The following is a 25,169-nucleotide window of genomic DNA, read 5'->3' on the forward strand; positions in this document are numbered from 1 at the left end:
GCTGAAGAGTTCCTTGCTGTGGTGGGCATTATTGTCTAGACGCTCCCTGAATGCTGACTACTTGGTGGTGCGGATCAGCTGGTGGTGTTTGCGGGTGGCGTGTTTGAGGGGGGTCATGTTGTCTGTGGTTGGGTTTCTTCGCCAGGCTTTCTCGAGGGCGCGGCAGTTCTTTTTGGAGTTCTTGAGGTCGTCGTTGAACCAGGAGGCTTTTTTGCTTCCTGGTTTGTTGGGACGGTTTTTCAGGGGTGCTAGGTCGTCAGCGCAGTTGGTGATCCACTGTGCGAGGTTGTTGGCTGCTTGATTGGGGTCCGTTGATCTGGCAGGAGGGTTCTGGTTTAGTGATGGGCGGTGGTAATTTTGTTCCAGCTTCTGCGGGGGACCTGTTGTGGGTGGTGGTGGGTCGTGGTCTTTCTGAAGCTGAAGTGGACGCAGCTGTGGTCAGTCCAGTGGAGTCCCGTGGAGTGGTTGAAGGAGATGTGCTTGCTGGAGGAGAAGATTGGGTCAAGCGTGTGTCCGGCGTAGTGGTGGGGGTGTTCACCAGTTATTGGAGTCTGATTGGCGAGGTTGTCCAGCAGGGTGGTGGTGTTCCTGTCGTTGTTATTCTCCAGGTGGAAGTTGAGGTCCCCTAGGAGAATGTAGTCATCGGAGGGGAGGGCGTGTGGGCTGACAAAGTCAGCGATGTCTTCGCTGAATTGTGTGCGGGGTCCTGGGGGTCTGTAAATGAGGGTGCCTCTGAGTGTGGTCTTGGGGTCGGTGTGTATCTGGAAGTGTAGGTGTTCGGCGGCTGTGAGGGTGTCGTTGGAGCTGGTCGTGATGCGGATGGTGTTCTTGTGGACGATGGCGATGCCTCCTCCTGTTTGATTGATGCGGTCCCTTCGGATGATCTTGTAACCGTCAGGGATGGCTATGGCGATGTCGGGTGCTGATGAGGCGTTCATCCAGGCTTCAGTGAGAAAGGCGACGTCCGGAGTTGTGGAGTCGAGTAGGTTCCATAGTTCAATGGCGTGTCTGTGGACCGAGCGGGTGTTGAGCAGGCGCACTTCAGGTGGTTGATGTTGGAGCTCCGCTTGGCATGAGCGGATGCAGTGTAGGTCTTGATGCAGCAGAACTTGCAGGATTGGCAGGTGAAGGGTCCATGGGTGCGTCCTGGGTTGGCTCGGTAGCAGTCGGGGAGTCGGCCGGTGTTGAGTGCAGTGAGGGTGGCGGCGTCGTACGTTTGGCAGGTGGGATGCCCTCTGCGGGGTTCAGGGGGTCTGGCGCTGGGTGCGGTCCAGGCGCGGACGGGCGCAGACGGGCTTACCTTTGGCGCGCCTTCGGCGCGTTTAGTGCGCGCCCGCTGCGCGTATGCAACTCTGCCATAAGTGGAGAGTTGAGGGGGCGGAGCGTGGGAGGAGCAGCTGGGAGGCGGGAGCGGGGTGGTGAGTGGGGAGGGGATCGGTCCGGAGATGCTGGAGGGAGCGGGGGTGGGGCCGCGGGGGAGCAGCGGCAGGGAGCGGGGAGGAGAGACGGGCTAAGGGCACAACAATGCAATAATAATGGCACAGACGAGATCGGGGGCACAACCAAGGAGGTCGCTGGCAGAAATACCAAAACAATGCAATAATAATGGCACAGAATGCAGGAGATACAGTGCGAATACAATATCAGGCACACCAAGGCAAGAAGCTCGTCAGCTTGGGAGGCTCAAGGGAGCCCTTATGTAGAAAAAACAGCAATGGACCGCACACCGCTAGCCCCTCCTCCGGGTCGCCCCTAAGCACTCTGGTATGTGCAGTGCCTGAAGTTCGAAGAATTACTGAAAGTTCGTAAGTGGTTCACCTATGTAGGTGCAAGTAGATACTCCTGCGATGTCCCGGGGTGCAAACCCTGTGGACAGAGCTGTTTGCTTTTGCTTGGCGGGATGTGACAGTTCCTGGCAAGCAAAAGCAAACACTCCAGTTCGAGTGGAAGGAAGCTGTCAAAGTGCACCTGCCCATTGGAAGCAGAGGTTTTATTGCTTGACCGGCCCGCAGACATTCGGGCTCGTAAAGAGATGAAACTATTGCTCTTGTACACAGGGAGCTGCATTTCCAGCAGCTCCCTGTGTGCAATAGTAGTGCTGGCTCCTGCAGGAGGCGGGGAGCTGGCTGGGAATGCGGGAGCCTGGAGACTCCCCTGCAGTCCCATTGCACACTAGGTAGGCTTAGGGGCACCTAGGGAAAATAGGCAGGGACCCGGGGGATGGGATCCTCGAGGCCAAAATCAGCCCGGGGAGATGCTTCACTGACCAAGGTATGATTGATAGCATATGTGAGGTCCTAAGCAATGCATTGCGTGGACGAAAGTTATAGTTAGCTCAGGTTTTGTATGAGTGAAATCTGAGCCGGTCTATGAAGTCCCTGTAATCTCAGCGATTTTATACACACACACTTGTCACCACTAGGTAGGTATAGTTAGGATTGCTACTATTTTGTGCATGGAAAATGTCTTAGTGATCCGTCAAGCAGGGGCCAAGAAAAAAGAAAGGTCTAAAAATACAAACTCCCCATGCATTTTCCATAGTTTTCTTTAAGACTTGCCACTGCAAAAACTGCTGAACGGAATTACACCACATTTGGCAGGAGGCTAGATCTTGGTCCGCAGATTGTGCGTTCCTTGATTTGGTGGGAATCTGTTCAATAGTTTTCGAGAAATTAAGGGAAAATATAATTGTATCTGGATGGTTGGGTCTGCAAGAAGCTCAAGAGAATCTCGCAGGAGTGCCAATTTAAAAATGGAACGTTCTGATTGGCCCAAGTAGCTTGATTTTCCCTTGGGCTATCTCGTGGGAGTCCGAATTCCACTCGTGGAAGTGCTCTGATTGACTTCCGTCAACATGAGAACCTGTTTTACTGGCGGGCATTACAGGACTTGGGGGACATAGTCTACTGTCCTGAACATATTAAAAAAATATATATATGAAGAGCCCCTGGGGCCAAGCGTAAAAGAAAATTGCAAAAATATGCTGCAATCCTGCTGGACTCCCGCAGTAGCACAAAAAGAAGAATTGTGGCTGGGCAGCATTTATTAGGCTTACATTTATAAAGGGTAGGGGCTGCATGGTCTGCCTCCCAAGCCAATAAAGTCCCCAAGGAACCTACCCTTGCGCCGTAATAATGAAAAATGGCGAGAGGACCTGTGCAGCCCCCGTCATCAAGCCATTAAAGGCCATGGGAAGCCCACCTCTGGGAGCGAAATTTGCATGTAAGGGGAGGGGGCAGTGCTGCTCCCCTGCCCGAGCCTCCAGAGGCTCCGGGTAGACAATCCCTGGGGTCAAAACTTTACAAAATGGGGAGAAGGGCTGCACAGACCCAATCCCCGAGCCTCAAAAGGTCCCAGGGAGGTCACCCCCAGGCCTGAAATTATTTAAAATGGGGAAGGGGGCGCGCACCCAGCTCCCCAAGCCATTAAAGGCCCCGGGGAGCCCACCCTCCGGTCCGATTTCTTTTCGGGATGTTTGGTCTCCCTCCCTGAGCCATTAATTGCCCTGGGGACCTCATTCTCTGAAGCCGGCTTACAAACTATGTCGTGGGGAGCCCAACTCTGAGACTTTGCACCAAAAACTGAGGCACCCTGTATTCCCAAGAACAAGAATACCAACCTATGAATGGAAAGGTGTTATGCCGGGAATTTTTAGAATAAAACTATTAGTTAGTGGGTCAATATTATCAAAAAGACCAAAAATCCACATAAATGAGGATTATCATTTTTATATTTCAATCATCAAATGCAGACAACAAATCCTCATTATGCAGTCAAATGTAGGTGCTCCAAATGATCGTGCAGTGCGAGTGCAATACAGTGAGCCATACAAAATGTAATGATGGGTACAAGAACAGTAAGTATTTACAATATGTACATTGGGACAATACCAATAGGATACAAAAGTAAATCAACAGCAAACCCAATGATATGGGCATTTGAGTTTGGAGGTCCTTTAATTAAAGTTATGGGTAGGCCCCTAAAGTGTCGACATTTCGACCCCCTTCAAGACCAATCATCTGGTGTCGTCATCAGGACAAGGATCTGGTAGCAACCTACAGAGTTATGTACACAGTCAATCTAAATCTGTTCAACAGGATACTAGTTAGGAGTATGTGCAAGTCAAAATTGTCTTACCTAACCAGATCAATCTGGATCAAAAAATCTCAAAGATGATTGTCATTCTCTAAACAGGGGGAGAAGGAAGAGAAGACCCATACAATTGATCGTTGGGGATGAATCCACAAAGTTATTTCCATCAGCGAGGCATACTGAGGATAGTGTCAATGAAGGACAATCGCCAGGGGTCATAAAAGTTTGAAGAAACATGCACACAATGCATGGTGTACATAGGATCATGCTGTGGCCTATATTGAGTCTGAAGCAAGTGACTGGGCGTTGTCGCTGTATAAAGGAAAACGCTTGATTGCATAATGTACAATTGCCAAAGTCCAGTGCAAACTGGCTGTGACAATCATAAAGTCATCATGTGCAGTGCGGTACCATGGGTACAAAAACATGCAAATAGTACAGCCATGCATGTGGGTAACGTGCCCAAACATCCAAAATGCCTTGCAATCTGATTACAAATTGCTTATAAACATGAAGTGACCAGTGTAATACACTGCATAAAGGTCATTCACGAAAATACAAGAAAATATCAGTTGCGTCCTAACCTGTATGGCCAAATAGCAAGACTAATCACTGCATACTACAAAGGTAGGAAATGCGAGTAAGCCAAACCAATCAACAAGCCTATCACTGCAACTTGAAAACAGATGCGTCTGCTGCAAATCACTACCTTAAAGTGGCGCGTGGCTTTACCGACGCTCCAAGCCAAAAGTAATGGAGGCAGTGAGCAAGCGTATAGAAGACTGTGACCTTCGCTCTAAAGTGAAACAACTAGAACATCAAGCTGATGGCGCAAGGGCCCCTGCCTTCTCCAACATCAATTACAGACCGTGCCCAAAGCGTATACCTCGTGCTTACTCACAAAAGGTAAGACCGGCAACTTAATGTAACTTAATATCGTGTGGGCCAATGCCTCCACAAATGGCAATAGCAGAACTAACCAAGAGCGCGTGCCTTGCTCTGTGAATAAAAGATTAAACCATCAGTACAATGGTGTGATATTCTGCACCTCCAACCAATGCGTAACACGAGTCGAACGTTACCAAATCTGAATGAAAGTACCAGCGTGAAGACCGTGGGGAGGGGCGAACAAAAGGAATCGAGCCCCTGCTCAGGAGGGGAAAGGAAGGTACAAATGAAAGAGCATCCTGACCCAGGGAGCATCTCTCCCCACCTCAAAGCCTGAACTGGCTTCCCCTAGAGGCCAGAATACAATTTAAACTGGCCTGCATTACTCACAAAGCTCTGTACTCTAATTCCCCTACATTTCTCGCCCAAAAACTTGTGATATCTGGAGGAGCAAAAAACTTCTGATCTGCCAAAGACCTGCTGCTGCAACCAGCAGGCTTCCGGAAGAAAAAAATCTACAATCGGGCCTTCTACAATCGGGCCTTCTATGGGGCCGCACCAAAAATCTGGAACTCTCTACCACCCTCCATCAGAAGACTTCCATCCTTGGCACACTTTAAGAAGGAGACCAAAACTTTCTTAATGGGAAAATATCTCATCTAATGAATACTTTTCAATCACCTCATCGACTTGTTCCACCCTCCACCTCGGCATTATCCACGGCCTCCACAGATGATCCATTTTTCTGCACTCCTGGGCATCCCCCCAAGAGCTGAGACTGCGTGTATATTATACCTACCTGCTTTAATTTTTAACTGCTTTCATTTTTATCCCACGTGTAGCTTGGACCTTTGACGGCATGCACCTCCTGTATAATGCAGCCTCCTTGTATGTTTTATCTACCTGCTTTAATTTTATCCCACATGAAGCTTGGAGCCTGCTCCTCCCGTACATTGTATCCCTAGCTCTCCCAATGTGATCCCTCCCTTCCTTACGCTTTGTATTCCTCCCCCTCAATGCTGTAAAGCACTCTGATACCCTCACTGGTCTGGTTCGCGCTCTACAAAACTATAAAATAATAAAATAAAGGGCAATGCTGTGAAACCTAATACTGAATTAAAAGGAAATGAAATAAAATGCATGGATCAATATGACAGAAACACTTTAACAAAAACAGATAAAAGTCACTTTTCATACACTGTAAACTCGTTCCAGTGTAATAAATGTGATACATGTATTTAAGTTGTATGAACCAATAACGTGAGTAGATCAAGCATTTTCTCTGTGGCATCGCAGCCTTCCTCCAGTATTACTCGTTGGCTTGTCCGAGGTCAACTTACCAGGTCTCCCTCATTTTAGAGAACATGTCTGGTGTTTGTAGGACTATTGCTTGGTAGACCCTCGATATGCCCTTGCCGGGCAGTTTGAACATCACAAGTTAGATTAGCGAGGATTAAAATCTGGGGCAGGGTTTGCCGATGTCAGGTAAGACGTCAGTGGTGATAACATTGTAGTAGTGATTCAATTGTGACGAGGAGAGCCCCAATTCCTCTTGTAGGTGTGTGCAAAATTTCACGTGTATGGTTGCATCCATCACCCCAGTTAGAGACGACCAATGTTGACTATCCTTTAAAACCTGATAGGGCAGTACCTAAGGAGCGGATGCCCAGCCATAGCCAGACCCCCCAGGATATTGCGGCATAGATTTGCAAATTTAGCGGCACAAAATTGGAAATTTAGCGGCACAAAAATGGAAATTTAGCGGCATTATTGCAGCACTTCATTTTACTTGAAATCATTCCTTTTCAGCCTTAATCAATGTAAACTGATTTAGCAGAGTTTTCCACTGTGAAATAGGCATGTTTTAAGTGTTTGTTGCTCTGCAGAAGCACAGCTCCCATCTACACCGCGGGAAAGGGGCCCCTATTACTTTTAGCACCCATGTATGCACCCCTGCCGGGGCACTGCTGACTACTGGACCCATCCAGAATGTGCTACACATGTGGGCCAAGAGGAGTGTTTTCCTCGGGCCGGAGTGACGGTTCTTTACCAATCTGCATGTCTCCATCTGCACGTGTCTTAGGTTTTGAATGAAGTCCGCAAATAAGTAACAGCAGAGGGGTGTGTACAGGGCTGTAAGTAGGATGGAAGACCTGGGGGGGGTCTCTCATAGGGGCGTGGCCGATGTAATTAAGGTGGCTTAAAACACCTAAGCTAAAAATCTACATTTAGTATAGTGTGCTGCCCCGAATGGCGTTTTGCTGCTACTGTCCATTCATCCATATATAACACAACGTGCCCATGCAATTGATGACCTGCATATGTCTGCACTCCAGCGCTTCCTCTGATAGATAATATGCCGTAGACGGCTCCCATGGCTGGAAACTGACTTTCTCCCTCATTAATCGAAATGGGAATTTGTAATGCGAACTTCGTCTCTCACAACTTGGCCAGGAGGAAGCAGATATTGGACGGTGGCACGTCGTGACGTGTGCGGCACAGGCAATAAGAGGGCATTGTTTGTTTTGCTGTCTCCCGGTAGACACTTTTGTGTAAATACCGCAGCCAAAATTGTATATAATGTGGCCATCTTGCTAGTCAGATGATTTTGCGATTTTTGCGCCAATTGTGAAATGCTGGAGGGTCTGATTAGTATATGAGAGAAAGAGGCAACCCGACCATGTGAGCTGTGGTATTCAACCCTGACACCCAGCACTACTCATCCAGCTGAAAAGTATTCAAGCCGCTCATCCCCACTAAGATGGGATAGGAGAAAACCCCTCACCTGTTCACCAAACAGTGCCAACATCTTCCCCATAGCAAGAGTTTACGTCTCCCCACCCTGTGTCAATGTTTCATTGTGTGTCTATGTGACCAAGCATATAGTGCAGGATTATACTGCATCCAATGGCCTTGGTAGGAATGGAACCCATCTGAAGGGTCTGGGACCCCTGAAGAGTTGTCCCCTCCCATGTTATGCCCTTGCCCAGTCCTTTGGGCCTTTCAGTGGTGCTGAACTTTGTCAAACTCCCTTAGTCACTGAACAGAGCAGTCCACCTTCTGACCGCAGCAGAAGATAGACTAATACCTGAATAGCCGAGGGGGCGGTGGAGAGCTATTCCTCCCTGTGCCTAAAATTGAATGTGTCTTTCGGTAATGCAACTATTGCTCATGTAAAGGGCTCTGATACCTTTGTGTCGAGTTTGTGCTATATTAAACTGCAACAACAAATAAAGGACCGGCAGAGTAGCCAGTAAGGACACGTAGAGTGGAGCTGTCCCTCCAATCATCCATCTTATAGTGAAGGCTGAGAGAGCAGGGACACCCTCAGTAAGCCCTTATGGCAGGGCCTTGCACTGTACAGCTGGCTCTCACACATACATGCCAACATTTTTAAATAAAAAGAGGGAGATTTTGAAAGAGAATAAAAAAGGGGGCTTTATTTTCCTCCTTTTGGTACATTCAGGCAAAGGAAATTCTAGGCAGCACACAGTTAAAAAAAATAATTTGGGGCTTAAAAAATGGATGTCTCCTGCCTGAACCAGGTCTGCTGGCATGCATGCTCTGGTACACAGCTCTTGGTAACTCCATAGATGACAGTCGCTCTGGTTAGTTTTTTCCCAATTAATATATCTTGTTTAAAACGCAAGGTGTCAGACAGCAGGCCTATCCCTTGAATTAATGTTGCTCGACAACAGGGGTCGGACAGCAGAGCTACCCCTCGAGATACTCATGTAAACTCCAGCTACAACTCGATGCAGGTAATTATTTCAAGCACAAACACCAGCCCTTTGCTTTAACAGAGCTACTGGTGTTTATAATACACGGAGACAGCAAAGTAAAAGCGGCAGCTAATTGAGCAGATTCGAGATAAAGGTCATCCATACAGAAACCCTCCATTCTTCTATCCCCTCCCCTGCACCCCTCCTGCCACGGGCAAATAAGAACTGGAAAGTGAAGGAGGGTGGCTAGAGCGAAGAGACAGCAAGAGAAGTGGGAAGGAGTCTAGTAAGGGGAGGGATGCTATCACGGCGAGAGGTAAAAGAGAGAGGCATGCGCAGCTGAGAATGCAGCCTCTTAAGGTGTACAATCGTGTCAATGGGCAGGGCCCACTGACAAGACTGTACTTTGCATTTCTTTTCTGCAATCCCTAATGCCGGCCGCAGTAAGAAGCAGGCAGGTATTAACAGCTGTACGGCGCCACGTAGTGACGTATGCGCGTACAGCCAATAAGATGTAAGCATTTTATTTTATGCCTCCCGGAGACCTTTTTCGCGGCCAGAAAGGTGAAAATTGCCGATTTCGCGATTATCTAGCAAATCGTGAAAAGCTGGAGGGTCTGCATAGCAGGTCTTCCTATGAGCTTCTCTGACAGATCCATCATACTCTGTGTATTTTTCTGCATCTGAAGCACCATTCTTAGTTCTGGGGAATGCCTGGTGGCGGACGCCCACCATATAAAACGTGGCGAGCCCTACACTCAGGAACGGACTGGGTACCGGGCGTTTTGACATGCTGCCGAGCTGGGGGCTGATGTCACTGCGGTGGGGACTAATTTTGTTGATGGAGACCTGCGTGTGCTTCGAAATAAACAAAGCAAAACAAATTGTGTTCAGCAAACGCAGGTCCCCATCAACGAAATCACCCCCCAGCTCAGCAGCATGCCAATACGCCTGGTAGCCAGTCCGGCCCTGCCTACACTTCCCCATTACCCACAATTCTCTTTAGCACGCAGGGTCGAATTCTTCACCGTCAATCGAGTTGTTGATGACCACCAGGTGTGGTCAGGCGCGCAGTGCCCATTGGACTGAAAGGGCTTCAGCCACCCCCGTTGTGTGTGTCAGCTCGGGATGAGACGGCTTCCCGGGCACACACACAACCGCACCGGAGTACTTCACAGTTCTTTTAAAGACCTTTTGCTTGTTAATGAGGCTTTGATGTCTCCCCACCCTCCCTGCTTAGAGCCCCTGCAGCTCCACTCTGCCTTTTGCTTGAAGAATCAGCCCCCCCCAAAAAATGTTTGCATAGATTTTCGTTGTAAATGTATGCATGGTAAGGGCATACTCTTGGGAAAGGTTATACCCCTCCCCTGTACCCTTACGAGTCCCCCCAGCCCCCAAACCTTCGTCTAATTACCCCTGCCCTTAACCCTCAAATTTTTGTTTTTAAATTAAAATTTCCCTTACCTCTTGTTGTCTCTTCTCCTTTATCTTCCTTGATGACGTCCTACATCGTAAAGAGGAAGCAGAAGTGGAAGTTTCTTTCCGTTTCCTCTCTAACGACGCCGATTGCCTCCACTTCGCTACTTCATTTTCGTTTTTTCTTTTTTGTGTGAGGGGGGGGGACCCCTACCCCAACCACAACCCCAGCCCCCTTTTTTTTTTTTTGCCTTTCCCGCACATGCCTTTACTACGCATCTGGTAGTAAAGGTATGCGTGGTAAAGGCTTTCGTGGTAACCACGCATGCGTTCTATTGCATGCGTGGTAAAGGCTTGCGTGGAAACGGCCGCGTTGTAGTGGCCGTTTTCCGTGTCTCCAATGTTATTCCTTGTGTTCTATCTTACCTCATTGTAGAATTGTTTTATCACCATGTTCTGTAGAATGTCAGGCACACAACACTCGACCTTTGGCAGTTCCTGCTAGATCGTCGAGGGTGTTTGATGCCAGGTTACTCTCTCTCCAATAAATCCTGCTTTCACAATTGGATGTTTCTTCTTGTTCATCACAACAGGGCGCCATTCCTGCGTCTGATCAACGGCCCTCGTATACGAGATACTGATTCTTAAAATAGAGAGTATGTGTGAGGAGTCCCACGGCTGTAGGGTGTGGTCTGTCCTGACGCAGTTATCATTCAAGAGCGCGTCATCTTCGTTGAAATAGGTTGAGAAGAGCCCACGGAAGGTCCCACCTGTCGCGCCCTGGAGTACTGGTTACTAAGAAAAGACATTGCAAAGACCCAGAGCCTTCATAGTGATATACTATATCGAGTGCTGTCCTTTCTCTGAGGAGGGGGACAGCGCCTTGTTTAAAACGCACCCTACCTAGTTTAAAGCATCCTCTTTGTTTGTGCTTTCTCGTTTCAAATAATTTTAGCACACTCCTCGTCAAATGGTTCCCCTATGACAAAAGAACATCATGGCTAAGCGGCATATCCGGCGTAAATGGTGAATCGCCATTAGGTATCATTTATCTGCAAGCTGAGTTCTATAAATGCTGCGTGAGGACGCTTACAAGATCACGTCAGTGTGTTTGCCTTACTATAATTTTTCACACTTCCGAAATAAAGCGGTTCCGATTTGCTACCGTCCACCCAAGCACCCATAGCAATGCACCTTAGCACGTGTGTTTACCCTCATTCATATATTCATCCATACTTGCACCGATTAATCAATCCTTCACTCCCCCACTCTTCAGTGATAGACCACTTGTCCACTCACTGTTAATTCAGTGACACAATCACTCATCCATCCTTTCATTTACACAAGCACACACCCTTTTTTTGGTTTTATTCTAATTATTGTGATGTAAGGAAGGAATAGTTAAAAACAGAACAGAATAAAAGAAAGACACATGTGTGCGATTAAGTGATTACAATGTGTCCCTATATATATTTGGTTTGGATGACTATAGCGGATATATACAGAGTGCTTTATACATCTCATACATGTCATTTTCCCACAGTCCATTTAACCGAACAAACAAGACATAAGAAAATAGATTCCTAACTCTTTATCGAAGTCTGGTTGCTATCAGTATTTGATTCATCCAATATTTTGTAGACTAATCTCAGAATGGTTCCCAAATGTCTTTGGGCTAATCCCATCCATGGATCAATAAATTGTATACTTCTGTGGTAGACTCACTCCAAATGGCATCTCTCCCCCAGGTGGACACGCTTTGGCAGGGAACTTTCCCCCAGCAAATCGCCACACATCTTTTCGCCAGCAGCAACAAGACGGATGGTCTGTGCACTGGCGTGGGTAGATCTGCCATGTGGCCATCCGCTCTACCAGAGCTGGGGCAGCTGAGCGCTCTACAAATTTATGTAACATAACAAGCCAGAATCTTATGAAGCTCACCCATGCACACTTGCATGACCAACCAATATACATAGCCATCCTTCTCATTGTATTGATTTGCAAGCTTCTCGTCCACATGTAGCTTTACCTACTCTTCCACTCTCTCACTCACCCAATTATTCATTCATTCATCCATCCACCCCCTTTCATTCACTTACCCAGTCAGCTACTCACGCATTCATCCGCCTACTTCCTGATCCTTCTACCTACTTGTCTGCGACCCAATATTCACCCCCCACTTATCCAACTATTTACTCTTGAATCAACCTCTCCACCCATCTTCCAGCCACCGCTAACCACATCCACCTGCTCACTCGTCCAGCACCCTATTCACTTCATGTGCTCACTCAGCCATTCACCCACTCACTTGTGTCTCCATTCTCACCACTGACCGATTTCCATAAGGCTTCCCAGGGCTTGGGCATGTACATCATCATCTCCCCCCCTCCCCCCCCCCCAACGAAAACAAAGCTTAGGGAACTTCATGAAATGAAACTAATTGCATCTAAACTCTTACTAAAAACAAGCGATAAGCACCAGAGTTGCATGTCCCTACATGTTGGCTCACATGTTCCGTTACATGAGGAACTGATGGAGGCTGTTGTTTTGTGGCTCTTGATATAAACATCACTTCCTCTCTCACCTTGTTTTAGAAAGGGTAGTTTATCTTCAAGGTTTGTTGTGTTTTTGCTGGTGACAGAATTAAAGAGTACGACCTTAACACAAGCCTACAGTCTGACGCAGAGTTTATTTGTGGTCATCAAAGGACCGGAGTAAGGCCTTCCACACCACCAGGGACCCTGGAAGAGTCTGATCGCCTTTCTTCTGACCTCTATCTTGGCCGGTGGGGGAAACATCATTTACCACGAAGCAAATAACACGCATAACGTTTACCACGCGTCACTCACCACGCAAAGGTCTTTCCCACGCGTAAACCTTCAACGACCGTCTTTACCACGCGAGTGGTATTCCTTCCTGTCGTCGTTCCGCAAGTACGATCTGCGTTGGCTTTGGGGGGCTGGGGGGAGGGGGGATTAAGGGGCTGGGGGGCTGGGGGGGGGACTGGGGGGAGGCTAGGGGGGGTTGGGGGGGTCTCCCCCCCCAAAAAAAAAAACAAGCGGATATTAATAAATAAATAAGAAGAAAATGTCAAAAACGTAAAAAAAAACGCTCTACAATGCCTCAAAACGCTGAAGTAAAAGAGCACGTCATAATAGAAGTCCGTTATCAGTTTTGATAGACGTGTTTTGACGCTTGTTTCCGTGGTCGGTGGAAGAAAGGGCTGATGGTGAAAGACGTACAGGGGTAAGATATGAATCAAAACTTTGTAAATTAGGGTATTAATTAAGCGCATTATGAAAAAAATAAAAATATAATGTAAGGGAATCTGTTTATTATTGTTTAAAACATCGATCTTTTCCTTCGTACTGCATGTAGCCTATCAGTATCATTATGTAAATGGGACGTCAGATGTTTCGTAACGTTATGATTGCGGAGTAAAAACATGCGTTGTCAAATGCTGCGTGCAAAAGACACATGCGAAGTAAAATTCGCGTGGTAAAGGCATGCGTGGAACTTGAAATCGTTGAATAATCATATATTCGGCTGGTGGTGGCTTCTCGCACATGATCCCTGCCAACATCCCATGGCTCTGATTGGGCCACTGGCAGCAGAAGTGACCACCCCATTCACGTCAGTTTCCACTCCAGAGAGTCTGATTATTTCAGCCTGTGGAGAGAAAACAAAATAAGGCCTGGTTCCTGCACGACTTAAAGTTCCTCTCACGAGGAGAGATCTGACACATTTCAGTGTACAAATAAGAAGTGGTTGCAGTATAACTGCTTTATACTCCGAGTGTAGTGCATTGTGGGAGAGCTTTTTGGGACAGTTGTGCAAGACCACAATATGAATTCCATTCTGTGAGCGTACCATAGCTAAGAGCCCTATTTCATACTTAAAGGATGGTCCCAAACAGACGATGCCCTGTTCGGTTCTAAACTTAATTATTTGGATTTTGAATTTAAATGAAGTGTTTGACGGCAGGCTAAATTATTTTTGTGAATGTCGAAAACACATCTGTAGATGATATTATAAAGTAATATAGATACCAAGTGTAATGGAACTAAAACTGCGCAGAAGGTGAGCCATGTCAGTACCGTTAATAATAATCGGTATGTATTTATTATAGATGAGGGTTGAGCGCCTCACTGAAATTCATATGACTCTTCACATAAATGTGTAGTGCTGCAATTCAAACACATCGCATGAGAACAATGGGTGCTTCAAAATGTGGATTTTAAATTCCACAGAAAATGAAATGGAATTATCGTTACAATGTAAGTAAGAAGTTCCAACTTAGAAAGTACAAGTACTTAAAAAGAGGTTTCATTGGCGGGCGGGGGGAGTGGTAGAATTTCTCATTCCCTCAGGCTGATGAAATGCGGCTTGGGTGTAAGATGGCAGGCTGATGACGTTGGATGTGAAAAGTCAACCCCATTGATGTTTTATTAAAATATTTTAAAGGCAAACATATCCTTTGCATCCTATCACCCCAGCAGCTGCTCAAATGCATCAATATGTATTACAAAATTCTCTCTGCTGCCTGTAATCCTCAGCAGAGCTCCTGGCATTGGATTTGCATATTGAGTAGTATGTTCACACAGGGAGGAACTCGTGCTGTGTTTAGCTAATCCTGTACATTGCCCTTGTAAACACACTACATGGTCTGTTGCGGCAGCCCATCCGCGAGGCGTATATTGCCTAAATACAGAAGTAGCAAATCACCGACCACTTTCTAATTATCCCTATTTTTGAACTTAAGTACACTTGCTTACAGCTAAGAAACTCGATTACCAAAAGCTTTCATCTGAACTTTGAGAAAGCACAATATGGGAATTATTTATAATCCAAAACTCTGTAGTTGATATTAGCAACACTTTCGGAGTTATTTATAACATGTACTACATTCAAACATTAAGATATGTTAATGCCATTGGAGTGCTAATATTTGTGCAAAAAATAAGTTTAATGGAAGGAATGTTTGAATTTCTTGTACCAGCTGGCATTGCTCTCGGTAGTTTGTCGTGCCATCACAGAAGTGCCCAACCACATCCCAGTCAGTCTGGGTCTCACCCCGAAAGAGAGGGGTGATCCCCTGTGGCTAGGCCGTGCCCTCTCCGAACCAGACCCCAAGAACGTCCAGACTTGTTGAAGCGCCATTGAGAGCCTTCAGTGACGTGCATTTTGGCAGAATACTCACACAGACGTCATCGAAGCATCAGTAGAGCAAGCTCATTGTCTTGCGGTGTGGCTTCCACCTGGGTGGGAGGGTTTTACATATTACTTCATAGTGACATATACATTGTAAGTTGTTCCGCCCTACTATGCTGGGTAGTGTACCACACTAACAGTATTTCCGGTCGAAGCGCCCGTGGCCTAACATTTGTTGTGTGTATATTGTCCTAACGCCAAGATGTGCCTTACGCCCGTTGCACATACCCCTATTCACAATGCCATGTGATGCTCTGCAGCTGCTGTGCTGTGCTCGTGGGCAGATTACGTCACAGTGGGAGGGTGTCATACTCACTGCTTAGGGACGGGCCACTTGGACCCTGAGCCTAGCAACGGGTTACTGTCGCACTCCCCTGCGCACAGCAGCGAGCCGCCATGCCATACAGATGCCGGACTGTCGCATTAACCAGGCAGAGCACTGTAGCGCCTAGTATCGTCTCTGAAAGGAGTAGTGCCCTCTTCTGCGAGTCCGTGAAGCCGGCCATGTGGGCCGTACTACGGTGTGCGGGAAGGTTTCCACTTGCCTCAGCAGGTCCAATACGAGCTAAGCAGTGGCCTAACCGAGGGCCACGAGCTCCAGGGGGCCCCCTCCGCACAGTACCCTGGCACGAGAGCTCCCGAGGGAGTCCGGGGGCCTCAAGTTTCATTACGCCACTGGAACCTAGGTAGGATGGGAGCTGCCTCCTTGTCTATGGTTGGTATTTTCGTATTTTTTCTTCTAATTTAATGACCCTTTCCTAGTTTTACAACTTAATGAGAATCCACATCCGCTGGTTACATACTAGAAGATTAGGTTTAGGTTAGGTCGGTAGATTTAAATAACGGGGCTTATCTCCCCAGAGTGTATACAGGCGCCGTCCATGGGCCGCGACATTAAGTGATTCATACAGAATCTCAGGATGTTGCGCCGACGCCGAGACTCGAGGTTAGGGAATGATGAACGCTTCACTGGTATGATTTTTTGTGGGTGCACATGGCAGTGGTACAACAGCTGGGTAAGCGCCTCATTAAACCCTACACGCTCATTGGCCGGTATCTTGTCCTCCAAAGGTCTTTCCCACTATGGGGTGTCGTGTAGCACACATGGAGGGGTGCGAAGTACGAGTTCTGTTGCTTCACAGAGAGATGCCATATTTTCAACTCTGGGTGCTAGAGAAATGAGTTACACAACATATTCCTCCATTCCCAGAGTAAGTTTGCTTAACGAAGCTTTACCATGTCCTCACTGTATGTCATCACGATCATCAGTGCACGCAGGTGGCTGACTGCCTCTTTTTTGTTGTTATTTGGCAGAAGAGGATGAAGACGAAATGGAGGAAGAAACTCTCCCCCTGGACATGATTGAAGAGGATGACCTGGAAATGATGAAAGACATGGCTCGGAGAGCATCGTTTTTAACTAGAGACCTTTCATCCAGGTCAGTGTACATTTTCAAAAACATTTAGTAGTGTTTTGCATTGAAATTGGAGAGCGTGGATGTTTTTGCTGCTTTGAGGGTACATCCATTGCTTTCTGAAGGGACTGTAATCCTTTTTGAAGGCATATTTTTGCACAAGACTGTTAAACCTCAGGCCTTTCTTAGAAAAGGCAAATTAACTCATGTTGCATAGACAGTATATGTTGACGGGTGGTTCTGAAATTCTCTGGTAGGGCTTAACTTCATAAAATACTGTCTTCCTTTTAAGATCACTTAAATGATTTTAGTGATCTATTCCCCATTGTGTTTTGCTTATTGTTGTTGAGAAGAATGGGTCTCGCCTAAATAATTCCAGCCATTTGCCAGGGTCGCATGTTATTTAAACTTCAGTTTTGTTCCCATTCTAACTCCTAAATCATGTAGAATGTTTTGCAGAATTATGTAGCTGTTGAGTTATTGATGGCTGTAAATTGTATTTTATTCCTGCGCAGTGAACCGGTCCACGCCAGGAAACGCAAGCAGGAGAATGTGATTGACCAGTATGAGAAGGTGCCTCGCCGCATGCAGGCGGAGCCAGAAAAAGACCTCATTCATCTTCTTCCCATCAAAGACAAGCGTGGCATAATACCGCAGAGTATGGAGAAACCAGGTAAATCTCCAAGTGTCTGTCTATATGGATGGCAATTCTTCTGGCCATGCACCCCTACAAGTTTCTTTTGCTTTTTTTTTATCTCCGTCCCCAAGCTTTAAAAAAGTTCTCATCTGCTCTGCTTTGCCAGTGGCAGCTTTACCTTCAAGAAGGCCTGGCTCATTTCAGAGCCAGCTGTCTGTGTCCTGGGGTTCTATGCGCTTCTTTCTTTGTTTTCCATGTGTTGATAAAGATTCAAATCAGTTTGTGGAGGAAAGCCTGGAAATGCAATGCTCAAACGTTCTCTGCTGCTCCTTTTGTCTATCTTACCTTCCCCCTATTTCCTGCACTGTCCCCCATTTTTTCTTTCTCACTCACCGCCAGAACTGACAGCCACAACAACATGCTTACACAACAGAATTTATTTATTTATTTTATTTTAAAGGTTTTATATAGCGCTGGCTAGACCCGGAGGTATCAGAGCGCTTTATATGAGTATCAGACCATAATTTCAGGTTACATCGTTACAAAGGTTACACAGTTATTAGAGCTTGGCTAGCAGAGTTACATGTAAGGTCGAGACAAACAAAAAGGACATATACGTAAGGGAAAAAGCAGGCAAGGGGAGAAATTCAGGGGAGGAGGGTAGGAGCAGGGGAAGTAGACAGAGAATGGAGGAGGGAAAGAGGAGGGGAGGGTGAGAGACACAGCATGGGAAGAGGAGGGGGAGGGTGACGGGGACACAAACCGGTAGACGAGTCAAAGCTGCGTCCAAAGTCCAGTAAGCTGTGATCCCAGGGGAAGTGGTATAATTTCCCCATCTCTGTTGCGAGAGGCTCCCTATATGCAGTGGACTCTCTGAGGGGGTTTCTGAGACTCCAAGGCCTACATACTGGATCCTTCCCCAAAAAGGCGAGAGGGAGTGCTTTGGCAAGGGGTGCCATACCATACCTCTACTGAGAGTGGTTTCCTTGGCGCTGTGGACTCTCAGCGGGTTTGCTGAGACTCCAGAGTATAAATATTGGATCTTTCCCTATCAAGGGGAGAAGGAATTCTTAGTCAAAGGGCACAAAAGGACAGGATAGATTTTAGCAGGGACTTTGGTGGAAACACGCACTCATAGGAGTATATTTACTTTGTTATTAGAAAAATAATTTGGATGGTGAGCAACCAGTACGTACATTATCAATCAGTTCACTCTACCCTCTCCTTCGAGTTGTACAATACCGCCTGACCAGAAGTGTACATGTCTCACAATGCATCAACTATGCATATTTTAGTACATGGCATATAAAAGTCATCAAGATGTCACAATCCAAGGGTACACTGAAAGTAAAAAATAAACTGAACTAAACCCTCTTCTGTTAATACTCCTTGAGCAGTCCCCTTGCTGACCTTGCTCGCAGGCAGGTCACTCCCCACGCCACCTCACGGCCGCCAGCTGTCTTGTACCTGCTTCCTGCCGCCTGCCTGTTTTCCCGCCGTTTCCCGCTCCTTCCGGCCGCTGCGTCCCAGCGTCCCCGCCCCCCTACTCCCCATTGGACACCCCGCTCCCGCCTCCCAGCTGCTCCTCCCTATCCCCCTCTTATGAAGGCCGCGCTGCGGACGCGCGCAGCGGGTGTGCCGCTGGCACGCCAAAGGCAAGCCCGTCTGCGCCTGGACCGCGCCCAGCGCCAGAACCCCTGGACCCCGCGAACGCCACAACACCAGACTCCGCTACGCCAGCACCCTCTACGCACTCAACAACGGCCGAAACCACACCTGCTTCCAAGCCGCCCCAAAACTGACTCACGGACCTTTCTCCTGCCACACCTGCAGCTTCACGTGCGACAGAGCCACCAAACCTCAAAGGACTGGACCCAACCACCTCCGCTGCACACTCCTCAACACCCGCTCCGCACGCAAACACGCCGCCAAGCTCTGGGATTTGCTCGACACCTCCGCCCCAGACGTGGCCTTCCTGACCGGAACAACTCCTCGGCACCCGACATCGCCATAGCCATCCCAGACGGCTACAAGTTCACCCGCAGGGATCGCGCCAAAGGAATCGGAGGAGGAATCGCCATCGTCCACAAGTCCACCCTCAAGGTCGCCACCCACGCAGACGACACCCTCAACACCACCGAACACCTGCACTTCCGGATCCACACCGACCCCAACACCACCCTCAGAGGAACACTCATCTACAGATCCCCCGGACCCCGAGCTCAATTCGGCGACTCCATCGCCGACCTCGCCAGCACCCACGCACTCGCCTCCACGGACTACATCCTCCTCGGGGACCTGGATTTCCACCTCGAGAACAACAACGCCAACTCAGCCACCCCAATCGACAACCTCGGCCTCAGACAACTCGTCACCGCACCCACCCACGCCGCTAGCCACACGCTGGACCCCGTCTTCTCCACAGGCATCCACATCACCTTCGACCACACCACCGAACTCTACTGGACCGACCACCGCTGCATCCATTTCACCTTCAATAAACCAACCACGCACCACTGCACCCAACAGCTACCTCGCCGCTGCCGGAGCAAAGTCACAGAAGACCAGCTGATCACCACCCTCACCCTAAACCCATCCACCGACCCCACCAACCCAGACACCACAGCCCGCAACCTCAGACAGTGGATCAATGACTGCACCAACACCCTCGCCCCACTCAGGAAACCCTCCAACAACTACACCAGCGTGAAAGCCACCTGGTTCACTGGCAAGCTGCAGACCTCCAAACTCGCATGCCGGAAACTGGAGAAGAAATGGCTCCACGAACGCACTCCGGATAACCACGCAGCCCACAAGTACGCCACCCGCAGACATCACCACCTCATCAGATTAGCCGAGAGATCCTCCTTCAAAGACCGCCTGGATAACAACGCACACGACAGCAAAGAGCTTTTCAGCATTGTAAAGGAACTCTCCAACCCCAGCGCCAGCAACATACTGCCCTCACAAGAACTGTGCAGCTCACTGGCCATCTACTTCCACCGCAAGATCGCTGACATCCATGACCGCTTCAACACCATGACCGCCCGACTACGCCAGACCCCACCTCCCCTGTGAACAGCTCCAACCGCCTGACCTCTTGGTCCACGTCCATGACGACGAGACATGCAAGGTCATGAACTCCATCCACTCAGGATCTCCGTCAGACCCGTGCCCACACCACGTATTCAACAAAGCAGAAACTGCCATCGCACCCCAACTACGGAAGGTCATCAACATCTCCTTCGAAACAGCGATATTCCCGGAAAGCTGGAAACACGCCAAAATCAACGCCCTCCTCAAGAAGCCCTAGGCGGACCCCAAGGACCTCAAGAACTTCCGGCTCATCTCCCTGCTCCCGTTCCCGGTGAAGGTCATCGAGAAAATCGTCAACATGCAACTGGCCCGCCACCTGGAAGACAACAACATCTTGGACCCATCCCAGTCCGGGTTCAGATGAAACTACAGCACCAAGACAGCCCTCATCGCCGCCACAGACTACATCAAGCGCCAATTAGACAACAGCAAAACACCAGCCTTCATCCTCCTTGACCTATCAGCTGCCTTCGACACAGCCTGCCATCGCACTCTAAAGACACGCCTCCTAGAAGCCAGAATCCAAGAGAAGGCCCTTGACTGGACCACGTCCTTCCTCTCCGAGGCCACCGACATCATCTGCGGCGTCCCCCAGGGCTCATCCCTCAGCCCAACGCAGTTCAACATCTACATGGCTCCCCTTGCACAAGAGGCTCAATATCATCTCCAACGCTGACGACATCCAGCTCATCCTCTTCCTCACCAAGGACCCGCACACCGCCAAAACCAACCTCCACGAGGGAATGAAGGCCGTCGCCGACTGGATGAGGAACCAGCGCCTTGAGACCCTCTCGGTGAGTAGTGCGCTATACAAATTCCTGAACTTGAACAGCCATCTGAAGCTGAACTCAGACAAGTCAGAGGTACTCCTCGGACCCACCCCCTCAGCCTGGGACGACTCCTGGTGGCCGACCACACTGGGAACAGCACCGACACCCACCGATCATGCACGCAACCTAGGATTCATCCTAGACTCCTCCCTCTCCATGTCTAAACAGGTCCACACGGTCTCCTCCTCCTGCTACAACACCCTCCGCATGCTCCGCAGGATCTACAAGTGGATCCCGACCGAAACAAGAAGAACGGTTACACAGGCCCTCGTCAGCAGCAGACTGGACTACGGCAACGCACTCTACACAGGAATTCCAGCCAAACACCTACGACGACTACAACGCATCCAAAACGCCTCCGCCCGACTGATCGTCAACGTCCCCCGCCGCAGCCACATCACCCCTCACCTGAGAGTCCTACACTGGCTCCCCGTCGACAAGAGGATCCCCTTCAAGCTCCTCACCCTGGCACACAAAGCACTCCACAACGCCGGACCAGCCTACCTGAACAGCAGACTCAGCTTCTACACCGCCAGCTCCTCTCCACCAGCCCCGCCCTCGCCGCTGTTCCCCGCATTCAACGAACAACCTCCAGCGGCATATCCTTCTCCTATCTCGCTGCCAAGACATGGAACACCCTCCCTACCCACCTACGGCAGACCCAAGACCTATCCGCCTTCAGAAGACTCCTCAAGACATGGCTCTTCGAGCAGTAGCGGCACCCCCTCCCCTCAGCGCCTTGAGACCCTCACGGGTAAGAAGCGCGCTTTACAAGTACTCTGATTGATTGATTGATTGATTGATTGATTAATTGATAAGTTCAGAGTAAGCACATACACATACGAGACCTTCAGTCTTTTCTAAACAGCCATTTATTTCACAAACAAACTGTTGCAAGCTAGTGACCTGGACCTTTTTTATGGTCTAGCTTGACAGCGCTGCTGTTGCCAAACAATTATGTGAGAATCACCAGGAGAAGGACTTTGGCTCCGCCCACATGTTGAGATCCAGAAGTACATTTTTTGATTGCGCAGAAGTTGTGTGCTTCCACAAAAAAGTGCTTGCCCTCCACACCACTGCGATTTTTGTTTATTTATCCAACTGCCTAAGGTTGAGCATAGACTGTAATACTAATAAAGTGTCTTAGATAATTAGATAATTTATGATACCTTTTCTCTGGCAGAAGCACAGATGTATGGAGGGAAGTAGTTAACCTACATGGACTTTTACGTCTGGCTTGATAGTACAATTGTTCGTTGTTATGTGATCAACAACATAAGATCTTTCAGAGTCCTAATGAGAGAGAGGCGTAGGCTCCATTCACATGTTGGTCACCCTGAGTGCAGGGTTTGATTGGGCAGAATTTGTGTGCTTCCACTAAAAACATACATTGCACTTTTTGGCATGTGGTTAACCATGTACTTGATGCAGCAGGACTGAGCCAACTATGGTGGCAAACTAATGATCATGGCTGTAGGCCTGATCTGTTAATTATGAAATGTTATGATAAATGCACTAGCCGTGAAATATTAATTGTGAAAAGCATATGTTACATTTGATAGGCATTTAGGTGTGAATTGTTATCACTCTGTATTAAAGCCCACAGATGGGTATTTTGTTCCATGAATCTCCAGATTACCATTGGAGGCAAGGATTTTGACTTTGGCCACCCACTCTGACAAACCTTTGGGGGTTTCATTGTGATGTTTCACGTTAGGCCCCGTTGAAAGGGGTTATAACTTGTTTTGCAAGCTGTATTTTTGTACATATTTATAGTTTTATAACTTTATGCATGGTGGACAAGATAAATCAGAGCTGCTCCACTTAGCGATTATGTTCAAATATCATATGAATGATAGTTTTTTTACAAAAGCACGGAGCAGTTGTTCTTTTCCTTTATTAATTTATTCTTTAAAAGACAGACAACCAATGGGTTTCGTCCTTAGAAACAGGACTTCTTCAGGGCTGTAGATTAAAACATATAAAACCACATTTACGATACAAAAATTGTACGAACACCATTGATCCAAATATATGAACAATTGAGAACAACATAAAATATATGGAGCATTCGGACTAGAAACGTATGCTATACATTTAACAAAAAAGAGAAAGACCGTACACCATAGTTCTGATATACCTAAAACATTTGTTAAGCACAAAAACTTTATACAACAAACAATTGTACAAGAATACAGATGTCACATTAAAGTCATGTCAAACGACGACAAGAGAACCACTGATGACATTGGGAGTGTATGCATGGTGTTTGCTAGTTTATGAATAGGCCAGTGCTGGGTAAAGTGTAAAGCCAGTGTTAAAGGCTTCATCAGTTTGTTGGGGAAAGCATGCCAGATTTCTAAAGTTGTATCTGTTTATTATGAAATGTTATGACAAAGTCTGTAGTCCTGCCCTACTTATTGTGAAAAGCATGCAGGTACAGGGACTTTGTTACATGGACTATCACAGATTACTACAGTGGCAAGGGTTTTGGTGTGGGTGATCTACACAAACTGACTGTGGGAATAGAAGATGTGACTCACAATAATCCTTATTAGTCTTTCTTAGGAGAGATGGTGTTTTGCTTTGCCAAAATTATTTTTGCATGCTATGTAATTTTATGACTGTATGCATGATAGTTGCAGTGTGGGAACGCTTATGCTCCGTACAGGAGGTCTCAGTTGGTTATGGTGGTCATCCTTTGATAACAGCTACGGGCCTGATTGGTTCACTAGCATAACATCTATTACTGTAGGTTTCATTTTTTATTGTGAAAAGTTATGATAAACACATTTGGTTTGACATATTGACACATTGATTGTTAAAAGTATTTGTTAAAATAATAGGTATTTAAGAATGGATTGGTATTTCCCTATATTAGAACCTGCAGAAGTTATTTTGTTACACAAAGTGTCCGATTGATAGAGATCGCAGGTCACCCGGCCAAATAATTTCACCATACACGTACCAGGCCCATATACTTGTTTCAATTTATCATATACATTAATCGGGTGACCTTACACTCTACTACCAGTAACCCTGGTTCCATTCCTATTTTATTCCTCGTGTACCCGACTTACCAATCCACCGTTACGGGTACCTATGATCACAATGGATCAGGGAGCTACCTGTGAAAGAAAGGCAGGCAACACAATACCTACTTTATATTTCTCTTTGTATTCATAAAATGACCACAAACTACTGGAAAGTTTTAAATGTTTATCTAGAATTCAGATTCGGAGAGCATACAATTTACTACCAACAGGCAGTCAATAATCAACCTAACAAACAGTATGTAACCATAAAGGAAGAAAATTAAGGCAACCATTTATGAGTCTATAGTAAGGTAAGAACAGAGAATGTGCTAAGCAGTAAAATCAGGAATGGAGTTTTCAAAAAGGGAATATGATTATAACTGAGGAAAGTTTACTTTAGACAAACTCTAGAATTTCACTACTGGGAAAATACTATAACGTTTAGGAGATCCTATTTATCTATAAGAGGGGAAAAGAGAAGGAACACACTATAGTTCTAGAAACCTTACTTCAATCAATTCGAGAGGAGAGAAATTATAAAGCACATCTATATTTCATAAACGGTATGAAAAAAAATTGTACTAAAGGAAGGGTAACATAGTAACATGCTAGAAAAATATCAATAACGTATTAGCTTTCATTCAGTAGCTTTGCGAAAGTATGGAAAGTCAATTATGTGCAAGAGTATGTCTTTATTAAAGCAAAAGACAGAAAATAGAAAGTGCAGTATAGAGTTTCAGCACTATATATTTACCTAGATAGATGTGAAGACCAACCCTGGCCACGGATCAGTCAAGGACAGGAAATACCCCAAGGAAGGACAGTCAT

General features: G+C 47.3%; 1 protein-coding gene across 1 annotated transcript in view; it reads left to right on the forward strand.

The window, feature by feature from the left end:
- Window positions 1-25,169, forward strand: part of NOC3L (NOC3 like DNA replication regulator) — a 493,023-nt gene that overhangs the window by 39,543 nt on the left and 428,311 nt on the right. Inside the window, exons 3-4 of the mRNA XM_078643385.1 lie at window positions 16,644-16,767; window positions 17,259-17,416. Coding sequence (XP_078499511.1) covers window positions 16,644-16,767; window positions 17,259-17,416 — 282 coding nt within the window. The remainder of the gene's footprint in view (window positions 1-16,643; window positions 16,768-17,258; window positions 17,417-25,169) is intronic.

This window comes from Lissotriton helveticus, chromosome 5_1 (assembly GCF_964261635.1).
Source record: "Lissotriton helveticus chromosome 5_1, aLisHel1.1, whole genome shotgun sequence".
Classification (NCBI taxonomy): domain Eukaryota; kingdom Metazoa; phylum Chordata; class Amphibia; order Caudata; family Salamandridae; genus Lissotriton; species Lissotriton helveticus.